This window comes from Parasteatoda tepidariorum, chromosome 10 (assembly GCF_982258835.1).
Source record: "Parasteatoda tepidariorum strain Cologne lab strain chromosome 10, Ptep-v5.0, whole genome shotgun sequence".
Classification (NCBI taxonomy): Eukaryota; Metazoa; Arthropoda; class Arachnida; order Araneae; family Theridiidae; genus Parasteatoda; species Parasteatoda tepidariorum.
Genome location: NC_141764.1, coordinates 15,705,134 through 15,718,842, shown reverse-complemented (window position 1 = coordinate 15,718,842; position 13,709 = coordinate 15,705,134). Strand labels below are relative to the sequence as shown.

The 13,709-nt window shown below is 28.2% G+C and overlaps 1 protein-coding gene across 1 annotated transcript; it reads left to right on the top strand.

Moving 5' to 3' along the window:
• The first annotated feature begins 3,741 nt into the window (after positions 1 to 3,741).
• Positions 3,742 to 12,529, top strand: LOC107450677 (venom peptide MmKTx1). Its single transcript, XM_016066529.3, has 4 exons — positions 3,742 to 3,809; positions 5,217 to 5,310; positions 9,167 to 9,281; positions 12,160 to 12,529. Exons 2-4 carry the CDS (start codon positions 5,244 to 5,246, stop codon positions 12,269 to 12,271), a joined length of 294 nt encoding a protein of 97 aa, XP_015922015.2. The 5' UTR covers positions 3,742 to 3,809; positions 5,217 to 5,243; the 3' UTR covers positions 12,272 to 12,529.
• Positions 12,530 to 13,709: the final 1,180 nt, after the last annotated feature.

Here is a 13,709-nt window from a genome sequence, read left to right as displayed (position 1 = left end):
TGTATCTAATGTAGGTCATTTATTGTTTAATTTTGTTTATAATACAAGATGAAATTTGGAAAAAGACCCTTACTATTCAGAACTTTCATTCAAAATTTAGAAAAGCCATTCAGAAAATTGCGAGAAACTTTTTAAATTTTCAAAATATTCGAAACAAATTTTTTTCAGAAGTATCTAAATACGATTCAAAACAAAATGATGAAAACAATTTGAAATGTTTTCAGCACATGCTTGATACAAAAGGATTACTTTAAATTCTTATACATTACGTAATTTTATAATGATATTTTCGTTATCAATTAAAAATGACTCCAAAAATTTTGTTTAATTCATTGAATATTTTGAATGTCGGGATCCAGGAATATTTAAGCTAGGCTTACGAATTTTTACGCAGTTATTACATATGATAATCAAAGTAATTGATAGAATTTACCAGTTAATTGCTAAATATATTGGCTTAGGATGCTAAAAAAAACTCTTTTTCCATTCGTAATTTATTACTGATCCCTCAAAACTCTGAAATCTTTCAACTTTATTGACACATATGAGAAATCGCATGACCTAAACACTTTTAAAGTTATAAAATAATTCTTTAAGTATTTCTTGAGAAATTTAAAAAAAAAAAACAATTACCGGACATTTTGCACATTTTTTTTCTTTTTTTGAACTTTTAAATCATTTTAAGTTTGATAAATATTGACGAGTGAGAATCCATTTGTTAGATACGTGTCATGAAATTCTTACAATAATTAAAAAAAAGTTTCTTCTGTCCGAAACGTGCTAAATTCATAGTATATGTTTTGCTAACATAAGTAGGGACACTTTTTGAATATTTTTTTTTACAATTTTTATCAATCTGAAAATCATTTGAAATTTGTCTTACGTTAGGATCATTTCCTAAAAAGTTGTCCTTTCATGTCCCAGGAATCCTAAAGGCACATTTTTGAAATTTCAAAAACAGAAAAATTTAACCGTTAAATTCCAGTATATATAGTTCAACTGTTCGTAAATAAAATTTATTAATTATACTTAAAAAAAATTATGTGCATCTTATTATCTTCTATTATTATCAATTTTAAAAGCTCTTAGAAAAATTGGAATACTTATAAATCTGTTTCTGGTAGTAGCTGTTGTTTTCTACATAATAATAAATGTGTTTTTTAATAGTTGGTGGCGGCAAACGACTTATACTGGTCACTTCTAGTAGTTGATATAACAGCAAAGAAAAGAAGTAATTTTGATTTCAGCTGTAGAGCATTCTGCAGTGAACAGAGCATGGTTTTTAATCACTAGAATAATGTATTTAATTGCTAGAATAATGTCTTTCACTCATTTAGTATAACATTAACAAAAGGGAAAGGAAATTTATTTTTTCATCTGTAATAATTATAAGAATGTGTTTAATTAAATATTTAATATTTTAAAGTGTAACTGAGATTTCTATTATTTTCCATTTCTTCATTTTTAATAACGAAAAAACAATTATATTCCTAGCGATGAGATTTATCGGTGATATGTATAGTGACAACGTGAACCAAACCAATTTATATGCTAGATAAATGTTTAGGTATCATTGGGATCTTCCCTCGTAGGTTCTAGTCCTGTCGACTGCGATAAATTATTTTGAGCCGTGTTGAATTAGGGGATAAAGTGTTTGCTTTCCAGTGAGTTGAGTCGGGTTCAATTCTCAGCGATGCCTGTTCGTTTCAAAAGCCGTACCCGACGTAAAATATCCCCAGTGGAATACGGACCAGGGGTTAGAGTCCCCTTGTCATCAAGCTAGCCATGGGTGGTTTTCGTGGTCTTTTACTCCATGTAACACAAATGCGGGGAAGTTCCCTAAGTCTTCCACAAGGACAAAATTCTCGCAATACTTGATCCAGAAGTATCCTTGTCTTCTGGAATGGGTTAATAATTACAAGATTGCAGAGTTGAACATTGGCAGTCGTAAGCCCAATATTGGATGTGTGGCTCAGCGACAGATATATCTGACTCAACGATATATATATATATATATATATATATATATATATATATATATATATATATATATATATATATATATATATATATATATATAAAATCTAAAATATGGACGAAAATGGGGAAATAACATTGCTCAGAAGTGTCTAAGCTAAATCTATTTATTTGGAGGGCAATCATTTGTACAAATTCACCCATTATCAACGGGAGTTGTTAGACTTGTTACAACCGAAGTCACCACCTCACATAAATAAAAGTATTTATTGTATCTAAAATTTTATCGATTATATGAGTGAATCTATTGAAATTGACATTCTGATTAGAACTAATTATGGATCAAATTATGAAATCAAACACAAAACAGACACAAAAGCATATCAAATCAATTTCTGAACAAAAATCGAAAATTAAAAAGTCAAGGCGAAAAGTTTCCATTTCCACTTATCATTATATAAACTTGCAAAAACTTATCATTATATAAACTGACTAAAATGCAAACTGGTGCGTTTAAAAAACTGATGCAAAACTGCATTTTTATTAAATTCAATACTGGTTGCAATCATATTCAAGGCATTATTATAAGTCTAGATTTAAAAAAAGTCTAAAATTATAGTATAATTACATTAGTATAAGTCTAAAATTTGAAAACCAGATTTCCCCATAATACACATGCTTGGTTTAAATACTGCATGTTTTCTGATAATTTCAAACGACATTTGATAACTAAGGGTGATGAAATCATATAGATCTCCCAAATAAGCATATAGCGCAAAAATAAAAAATAAATCGATGAAAATAAATGAAAAGCATGCCTAAGGTGCTTCAATGTCATGAGATTCTTTTTCACCTGAAATCATCTTAAAAACCAATTAGAAATTACTATAACTAATGTCATAGTTTTTTTACGCAATAAGTACACAATACGGCTCCTTAGACTATCTGAGACAGCTAATATTAAACGGTTTCAATAGTTTTTGTATGTGATAACATCAATCTACTGTTTCTGAAAAAAATATCATTGTCGCTTTATTGATTTGTTAATTTACACTAATATAAATGCAGTTCATAACTTCATAGTAACACAAGTCATCATTAAGTTTCATAAACAGAAAATAATTGTAACTATTAACCAAAGTTATTGGCAAGAAACCAATCATAAATCATCAATCATTAATTAACCTTCAATCTAATTGAAAGTCGATTTCAGTTTCACCACGGAAATTTAAATTTTTGCCCTTTGAATGTTCATTAACTAAATGGCTTCTTGAAATATAGTTGATTTTTTGGTATATGAAATTTTCATTTTTAATAGTAATCAGTTTTAATTTGTTTATCAAGTTTATCCTACTGACATATGTCTTCCAATTTTGTTTTCTGCAATTGAATCTATATCTTATAAAACACACAAGTATAAAATTTAAATAAGGAAATTTTATCTGATAGAAAATAACGTTTACTTATAGTTTTTATTTTTTATACTTTATTCTATAGAAATATTACATACTGTAGTTTATTTCTATACTTAAAATTCAGAAATTTTATCTCTCAGCAAATAAAGTTGTCTTGAATTTTTTATTTAAAAGCAACTATCTAGAAGGTCAATGTTAAAAAAACTTTTATCTATGCATAATATACTCATATTTTATGAGTAAGTAATTCATGATTGGCTTGCATTTTAACATCACATTTAAGATTAATTTTAAAAAAAATTTAATAGATTTTGTGATATTAAAAACGCATAAATCGGAACATAAAAATGAGGATGATTTATAAAAGGATGCTACTCTTTGCAATTTACGTGGAATACATACTTGGAAAGAACTGTGGTAAGTCTTCAAATATATTTTGTTAATTCATATTTTGAACAATGTTTCTTTTAAAGTCCTTTACTAAGATAATTTTTTTTCCATTGGCTTCCCCGTGAATCGCTGTTCTCCTACTTGACAGACATAATATTGAACAAATATTATACATGATTGAATAGTGTTTTAAAAAAAATTATGAACGAGTTTTAAATTAAATATAATGTAAGGTACTGTCCAACTATTATGTGAACTCCTTTCGACTGAAAGTATTAGGTTGTCTGTTCCTATGGAAACGATTAATAATTGAAGAAACGATATATAACCACCAAAATAACTTATTAAAAAACGCTAAGCCTCACATCTTCAAAGTGACTTGCATTTGTAGCTACAGTAACCGCACTTGAGTCTGATGTCTAGAGGAGTTTTCGTGATTGCCAGACAGTAGATGAACTTTAAAGTTTAAATGAGCAATAGGATTCCGGTTCTCAAAATAAGAATATTTAAAATATGAAATCTTGAAAATATAAGTGGAAAACATTTAAAAAATTTAAAACTTTTTAAAAACCATTTTAATGATTATAAAATAAATTATTTTTATTATTAATTTTGCGTTTTGAGGAAAATCTCAGACTTGTCTGTTTTATAATAAATTGAACCACGTCACTGTTTAAAATTCCGTTATTCGCTAACTTTCGTGGTTTCCTATTAGTGTAATGTACAAGTAAAATTCCAGGAATATTATGAGACAATTAAAATAAAGGGGGCGTTCTAGTAAGAATATTAAAATAATAGTATATTATTGAAATGATTCCATTTAAGTTCTGTTATTTGGGTTCTACTGTAACTTTACATATCGATTTGTAAGACTGTAATTTCATTCAAGGCTTTTATGATGCAGCATTTTTGGCAGTAATACTCAAAATTAAACGTTTTTTTATCAACTTTTTCCTTGCTTTTAATTAAAACAAGGTAAAAATATGTTTGGTTATAACTGAAATGAATTAACTCATCAATTTTGATTTTTTTTTTTGGTTAGTATCTTAAACTATTTTTTAAATATAAGCTACGAACATTATTATTCGATGATGTTCTCAGCTGCATTATGAAAAGGCTTGTAGCAATAAACAGCACATCTGCGTCACGCTAATTAAATATTATATTGTTTCAATGATTTATAGAACAAACTCATTTACTCATTAACTCATTAACTCATTTAACTTCATATCTGGAAATTTTGCTATCATTAAAACTATTATTTTTATCACAATCTTTTGGAAATTGTTTTAAATTTACAACTTTGCGTAGGAATATGTTAACCGTGTTTAATATTTATTATTTTTTTAAAACTGAAACGAATAAGCAAAGTTCTTTTTACTCTCATATTTTATGCTAATACAGTAGGAAATAACATATTTATATCTATTTCAGAAGAATCTCTAAATAAATCTTTCAACAATGTTGCGTTGTACAGCACTTTTAGTTTTTGTTGGATTGGCGCTTGTATTGGTAGCCGCAGAAGAAGGTAATGGCATTTTTATCAAATTTTTTTACCAAATTTTAAATTTTAATTAAACTTTAATAGCAGAAAACTGCGGAGACATATTTAGTTAATAATACGGATAATTAGTTTTTTTTTATTTGGTATTGTTATTATATCTATACTTTGGCAAATAAATTACTTGTTTTTGAATACAATCTTTCACTAGTATAAATTCCGAAAAACTTTTCAAAATAAATTTACTCGTTTCAAAGTGAAAAAATTTTGATTTTGAGTTTATTTGATAACTTCTATAAACTTCTATGAATCTTTCAATTTTATTTTAATTAATTAGAAGTTTGATTTCATTATTATTTTTAATTAAGATTATTAGAGTATATAGCGATTTATTTAAATGCCTATATTTGGTTTAGGGTCATTATTTTGTAACAAATGATATTTTTTAATATTTGATGGTTATATATTTCTCTAACCTGAATAAAGTAATGATTATGTCTTCAGTTTTAAAAATTTTGATTATTTGTTGGTAATGTTGAGTTTTCAGTTTAGATTATCAATAACGGCCTTGAAACCATAGAAATAACTTTTCAAGGGAACCTAAGTGACACCTTCTTTAACGCTTTATCAGAAAAATTCCCAAATGGAAGGTGTCTAGGCATTCTTTTCTTTTACATCTTCCATAAACGAATTCCAATTCAATTCCAAACTGACAGAGATAATTCCGTTAAATTAAAACAGAACTCGTAGCATCCAGTTCCTCCAGAAAACTTTTGGTGACTAGAGAAAAGCAAGTCTTATACCAAAATGACTTTTAAGCGATAGATTTGATATTCTAATAGATTTTAATGTTTTAAATAGACAATCGAAATCGATAAAAGGCAATCGAAGCCATTCTGAATGGAAAAAACTAACTTAGTCTCCACTAAGCGAGGGAAAAACCTATGTGCTGCAATGAATACTTGTACAAGAGTTTGTAAATCCTGAGTGCCGTGATGTGTACCTCCTGAGTCGAGGTGACTCAGGGGATAAAGCACTTACTGCACATTGAGGTTTCCCAGGTTCGAATCGCAGTGATGGCTGGTTGATACGAATTCTGCACCCAGCTTGCACGTAAGATATCCTCAGTGGCGTAGGAGGCAAATTCGTCCCTTATACTGATAGTGGACAGATGGGTGTCGCGAACTTCAACATGGTACTCGAGAACAATATCTAACAAAGAGCGTATCAAATATATCATGGTTAGTTTTTGCGTTGTAATGTTTGGAAAGAAGTCAACCACCACAGGCTCTGTCCACGTCACCTGATCGTGCTCAACATTTCGTGGCATTCTTACCATAATCGTTAATATTCAGCATACCAATATTCAGCATACATCAAGACTCATTTTCTGGTGGTCGACTCTCACAGCAAATATTTCAATACTTAGTGCACACCGAAGAGCCATTACATTATGACCACCCTGCTATCAACATGTAGGGCCACCTTTGGCCCTCAAAACTGCTAGCACCCGCCGTGGCATTGATTCCACAAGGTTCTGATTGGTAGTCTGAGGTATATGGTACCAAGCTCTCACCAACTGGTCTTGCAATTCCCTCACATTGCGAGGGGGTAGCGTGGCAGCACGAATTTGGTTTTCCAAGTAGGATCACAAATGCTCTATTGGATTAAGGTCAGGTGAATGTGGGGGCCAAGACATGACTTGAAAGTCACTCGAATTTTCCTCGAACCAATCTATGACGATTCGACCCTTATGACGTGGTGCATTATCCTGTTGGTAAACACCATCCCCTGCAGGAAAAACTGTTGTCATGAATGGGTGAACCTGGTCCGCAACTATGTTCAAGTAGCTTATAGACGACAGGGATTGTTCTATGAGGACTATGGGTCCTAATGTGCTCCTTGAAAACATTGTTCCTGGGCGAGAAACCATGAAAACCTGGACGAGCCCATTGTTATAGATGGAGGGGGGCCACAATGTAATGACTCTTCGGTGTATAGCCACCGTCAGCTGACTTCTTGATCCGTCAGCTGACAGTAAATATGTATGAGTTTCCTTTGAAGTCAACAGAACTCCTCTCTCCATTCTTCTGGAACACTGTCAAAAACTATGATTATGGGGTTACTATATTTCAAGTAGGTGTCTAGAGTAAACACTTAGATCTGATTTTGATTTGGATTGAATAGCGAAGTACCAATCGGTTACAAGGAGAACTACCCAAGACACCAGACTTACATGTTGGTTGATATTATGGTAGTACTCTGGGAAATTCACTTTAAATAGTAGCACGAGATTTCCTTTCGCAAACCGTTTGAAAACTAGAAGTATTCAAACCTACCCTTTTGAAAATGCCCATCTTTTGTTTCCTTAGCGCCATGCACCCCCCCCCCCCAGACTAAGTAGTGAGAGGAGTCGTTTGATTCAGCAGATCATCCCCTTGCGCACTTCGGTCCTTATTTTAGTTAATATCAATGGGAATGGCTTAATCAGCATCTAGATTTGAAAAGTCTTGAATAGTTCAATAGCATGCTCTTTTTTTCTTTTTTTTGTTAATATCATTTTGAATGACTTAATTAGCATCAAAATTTGAAAAGTCTTTAATAGTTCAATAGCATGCTGTTTTTTTCTTTTTTTTTTGTTAATATCAATGGGAATGACTTAATTAGCATCAAAATTTGAAAAGTCTTGAATAGCTCAATAGCATGCTCTTTTTTTCTTTTTTTTTGTTAATATCAATAGGAATGACTTAATTAGCATCTAAATTTAAAAAATCTTGAATAGTTCAATAGCATGCTCTTTTTTCCATTTTTTTTTGTTAATATCAATGGGAATGACTTAATTAGCATCAAAATTTGAAAAGTCTTGAAAAGTTCAATAGGAATGACTCTTTTTCTCTTTTTTTCATTTTGTTAATATCAATGGGAATGACTTAATTAGCATCTAAATTTGAAAAGTCTTGGAAAAGTTCAATAGGAATGACTCTTTTTCTCTTTTTTTCTTTTTTTTTGTTAATATCAATAGGAATGACTTAATTAGCATCTAAATTTGAAAATTCTTGAATAGCTCAATAGCATGCTCTTTTGTTCTTTTTTTTGTTAATATCAATTGGAATGACTTAATTTGCATCAAAATTTGAAAAGTCTTGAAAAGTTCAATAGCTTGCTCTTTTTTTTTTTATTTTTGTTAATATCAATGGAAATGACTTAATTAGCATCTTAATTTGAAGCTTAATTTGAAAATTCTTACAACTATGGTCCTATGGTTACAATTTATTTAAGAAATTATCCTTTTATTGTTAATTTTTAATCAGTGATACAGCTCGCTATTAGTAATAAAATTTTTTTATTTTTTTTTAAATTCACCAAAGTATTAATAAGAATCTTTGTTTTAATGTTTCTACCACACAAACGATAAAAACTGAATATGTAACTTTTCCGTTACTTATTATGTAATTTAAACGAAGTTAAATTCCTAGAAATAATTTTACTTATTTTTCCACTGCCGAAGTAACCAGAACACGACTTTTAATGCTGAAATTTAATATATTAATAAATGTTAATGATTAGATATTTTTTCTAAGGTCAGTATAGCACCCTCTGGATCGCCAGAGTTAAGAAGTTCAATTAGATTAAATCTTGGTAATCAGCAAGCCTGTAGGGTGCCAATCAAGTTCAGACTCGATTATTCACATTTATTATCTAACTAATAGGTAGATATATTTCTTGTAATAAATAAATAGATAAATATATGCATAAAAATACAAGGACATTTTGCAGTAAAATTAGAGTATAAGCAATTTAATAGTTTGTTAGAATTAAACGGCATTGTTATTTATATTCGTTTTTGTTTAAAAAAAAACCTCTTTTATTATTATTATTTTAGAGACTTGTGAGTATGCAGGAAAAACATACAAAAAGGGTGAATCATTTCCACTGGAAAGAGAGGATGGATGTGGAATAAGTACTTGCGTAGGAAATGGTGCAAGAGCTGGCAAAGGGTAAGCTTAAAATAATAATTTTTAATAACTGAAATAATTCATTAAATATAATGCGATTATAATTAACAAATTATTTATTATAATTCCCCTAAAATAATAAATTTTTAATTATAATTTTTAAAAGCTAGTTATAAGTTAAACTATAATAATAATTAATTATAAAATGAAGGAATTATGAATAATTTTTTAATTGATTTTAACTAGTAAATGCTTATTAAAATTTTTTAAACTGATTTCATAGTGAAATCTAATTATTATCTTTTATTAGCTTTCATTGTAAAATCTAAGTTATTATTTATTATGTTTTATACCAGTTAATAATTTATTATAACACTTTCTGCTTTATCATTTGGTTATTATGATTTTTACTCATTAAAATAATAATTATTATTATGAATAAATAGCTTACAATTTTTGCAAAGTATATATAATTTTATTACTTTAATAATTAATTAATAAATTTTAATAGCTAATCAGTACAAATTATAAGTTTTCAACAATTAATTAATTATAAATTTTAAATAAATTAAAATCGATAGTTCAAAGGAAATAATTCATAAGTTTTCAGTAAATGGGTGGGAGATCAGTAAGTAGCATATATGGCAACGTTACTTTTAAAAAGTAACGAGTAAAAGTACAAGTATTTTTAAAAAAAGTAACGAGTAAAAAGCAAAAAGTTCATATTTTAAAAAGTAACGTACAAGTAAAAGTACAAGTACTAAGCAAGAAAAGTAACGATTTAAAGTACATTTCTAGGAAATCGAAAATTCAAAGTAACCTAAAATTTTATTGAATAATATTCTTATGCTCTTTAAAGTTTTTGCCAAATTGTTGTCATTTATTTAATTATTTTTAATTTTGAATGTTATGGATTTAAATTTGTTTTTAAATTCGAAGGAATATTATAATATAATTTTATAATATAATCGTATAATATAATTTTAAAATCAAATATAGTTTTAATTTCAAACTTTTTATGGATTTGCACGAAAAAGAAATTTTATCTATTGATTTTAATTTTTAGTTTATTATTTTTATTTATTTAAATTACCATTGATTAAAGATTGTTTTACTCTTTAGAGACGCGTTTCAAAAGCACAAACGTAAACAAAGCAAACACAGGGTTTCAGATAGCTTTGTGATCTTTGAGCTAGTAAAAAATAATTGAATGTGCAGTATAAGTTGAAACAGAAGGTATTTAAACACGAAGTTAGCTGTGAATGCATGTATATTGCACATTAATTTTATTAATTAAAAAAAAACATGAGCATTTTTTTCCAATTAAAAATTTTTTTTTTAGAAAGCTTACCGAGTATTAGAAAAAAAGTAACGATTTCGTTCGATATTTCCGTTACAAATACTTGTACTTTTTCCCTAAAAAAGTAACGAAAGTACAAGTAAAAGTACGTACTTTTTACTTGTTCTGGCGGTACAAGTAACGAAAGTAAAAGTACTGCCATATATGGTAAGTAGTAAGTAAAAATCAGTAATTTTACAACATTTTGTTAAAGAGTTTTTAGACCAGATTTTCAAATTATTGAAAGGAAGTTGGGTTTTACATTTCTGCGAAAACATTATTTGCTAAAAAAAAAAAAAGGCATCAGCTACAATATTATTTAAATTTGTAATTCAGGTTACGATCTCTAATGTCTAAACAGCGTTTTTTAAAGGCACAATAGTAATGTAGTCAGCGTGAATGGATAAAATTACATTAATAAAAATTAAATGAATACGAAATAAAAATATTCTTGCAACAGCCCATTTTGAGCCAGGGAGATCACAGAGTTTAAGATTCTAAAATTAGTGAGAAGTGACATGATTTCAGGCAATGCCGTCAGCATGCCGCATTTACTTCTCACACAAGCTAACACCCTTCGATTTAAAGCAGTGTGGGATTCAGGTCACTTCTGAGAATAGTTATTCATATTATTCTTCCCCAGTTATTCAAAATGACAACTTAGTGCCTTAACCTAGGAGTCAACAAAAATTGTCTCCTTCAGGTTTTGATTTTCAGAAAGTATCAGAGCATTTTAAATCATGTTTAAAAAATGAAAACATTGCCCTGGCTTACGAGAAAAAAATCAAATAAATATAATTTAAAAATGAATAATAAATAAAATTATGGGAAATAAAATTTTAATAAAAAAAATAAAAATAAAAATCATATTTCAAAAGTTTATTTTCTCACCTTTTGTTTTGTTTGAGAAATAGTGAGGGTGTAAAAAATCATAATTATAAAACCAGATAAAGTGACTACTGTTTAAGACATAAAGTAATAATATAAATTTAATTAAAAATTTAAAGTAGAAATAAAACTAATAATGAATTATAATAAATAAATAAATACTCTACTGAAAAAGATAATTTTTCTCTTTTTTTTTTGTAAGAATAGTAAGGGCATTAAAAATTAGGGTATAAAAAAAGGTGGAAGCCATTTCAGTTATTATTGTAAAATAATCAAATAAATAAAATTGAAAATCAAAATAAGAAATAATAAAATAATGCAAATAAATATAATTAAATAAAAATTATAATTAATTAAAATAAAAATTATAATTTATTAAAATTATATAAAATTAATTATAATAGAATAATAAACTAAAATTAATATCTTATTTCAAAAGATAAGTGTCTCATCCATTCTTGGATTCATGAAATGGTGTGAGGGCGTAAAAAATATATTTAAAAAAGTTTCTAGAGAAAGTATTGAGAAAGATTCTAGAAAAAGTTTCTACAGAAAGCAAAAATGAGAGAAAGTAATCTGGCTTTGCTCAATTTATGTCTTAAACAATTTTTCTTAAACTTTCTTCAATTTTTTCGAAAAGATTAATTTTGATATTTTCTCAGTTATTAAAGATTTTTTTTCATTTATTTTCAGGTGTGGAACATTTCAACTTCGCCCTGAATCTAAATGCAGGAAAGTACGAGGAAACGGAAAATATCCTGATTGCTGTGAGCGAGCCGTCTGCCCTGGAGATCCAGATTACTAAAAACTCTACATTAACATGTATATTGTTTAATTCGCAAACGTATTAAAATGTTATAAGTTTTCAAGCATAAGCACGCAGTACAATCAAATTACAATTCTATACTTGTCTCGTTTGCTTTAAACAATTAACGTTACGTTAATGATATGTAAATGAAAAAATTGGAAATTCTTTGATATTAGCCATTTATGTAGCATAATAAATATGCTGTATATGCTTAAAATTAAAGCGAGATTAATAAAATAAATTTGATATGCATTATTTTGTGTTGTATTTATTGAAGGAATATTTAAAATGCAAAGTACAGATTATATTTTATTTTATTGTCGAAGTTAAGCAGCTTTTTCCTTTCGTTTCCTTCTTGAAATTCTAAATCATAACTCCAGGAACAAGAATTGGGATAAATATAGACGCAATACATTTTATGAAGCTACCAAATTGCAATATCAATATTCCGTTTCAAATAGAAGATTATATCACATATTCCTAGTAATTAATTAAATTGCTTATAGATTTTTCCAATACTTACTTATAATTCTTAAACTTTTTCAGATATGTTATATTAAACAACAACACAATAACGCAAAATTATAAACGAATTAGGGACCGCACGACGGTACTTTATAGAGTGCGATACCGGCTTATTAGCATGATATACCGGCTAAACAACCAGATAACCATGGTCTCGTGGTATTGTTAGAAGCCACCAATTTCCTAATGCCAAGAGATCCTGTTTGTTACCCTGGGTATACTAATGTAGTATGTGTGAATAAGAATAGATATTGTATATTTAAAACACTATTTTAAGAGTATGTTCTTAATGATATGTATTTGTTCATACATCTAACATTATATTTAACGATTCGTTTGAATAAAATTGAACAGGTTTTTTTGTTACAAAAAACGAACATAAAAACTAAACATAAAAATTGAGGGCTTTTTATAAAAACATGGTATTTTTTCTTTTTGGGTACTTCTAAAAGGATAATTTGAAGAAAAGTTTAGTAAGTTTTATAATGCCTTTTCCAATCTTTTGTTTATTTATTTTTTTAAAGTAGATTTATTTTAATTTCATGTATAGAAATCAGCTTTTTACTCTATTTTAGATTTGTCTGAAGTTTAAATCACGAACATAAGTGGATTAGGTCTTAAAGTTTAATTGATGTTTTAATATTTGCTTAATTATGTTTATTTCCCTCTTCTGGTATTCGTTCCTGTTTCCGGAAAATGCGGTAAGACCTGCTATTTAAGATTTGAAGACCTGTGGGAGATAAGCTGTTCGACGCAGAAACTGCTAGATTTAATCAATATATTCATTCTTTAGTTGCTTACAACAAATTTTTCTTGAGCCACGATGACTCAGGGGTTAGAGCGTTCATCTTCAAATAACGTGAACCGGGTTCGAATCCCTAGCGATGGCTGCTCGAAACGAATCCGCATC

Coding starts and splice junctions, on each gene's coding strand:
- LOC107450677 (XM_016066529.3), top strand. CDS start 5,244: ATGTTGCGTTGTACAGCACTTTTAGTTTTTGTTGGATTGGCGCTTGTA. Junction 5,311..9,166: donor ATTGGTAGCCGCAGAAGAAG/GTAATGGCATTT, acceptor TTATTATTTTAG/AGACTTGTGAGTATGCAGGA. Junction 9,282..12,159: donor GGTGCAAGAGCTGGCAAAGG/GTAAGCTTAAAA, acceptor ATTTATTTTCAG/GTGTGGAACATTTCAACTTC.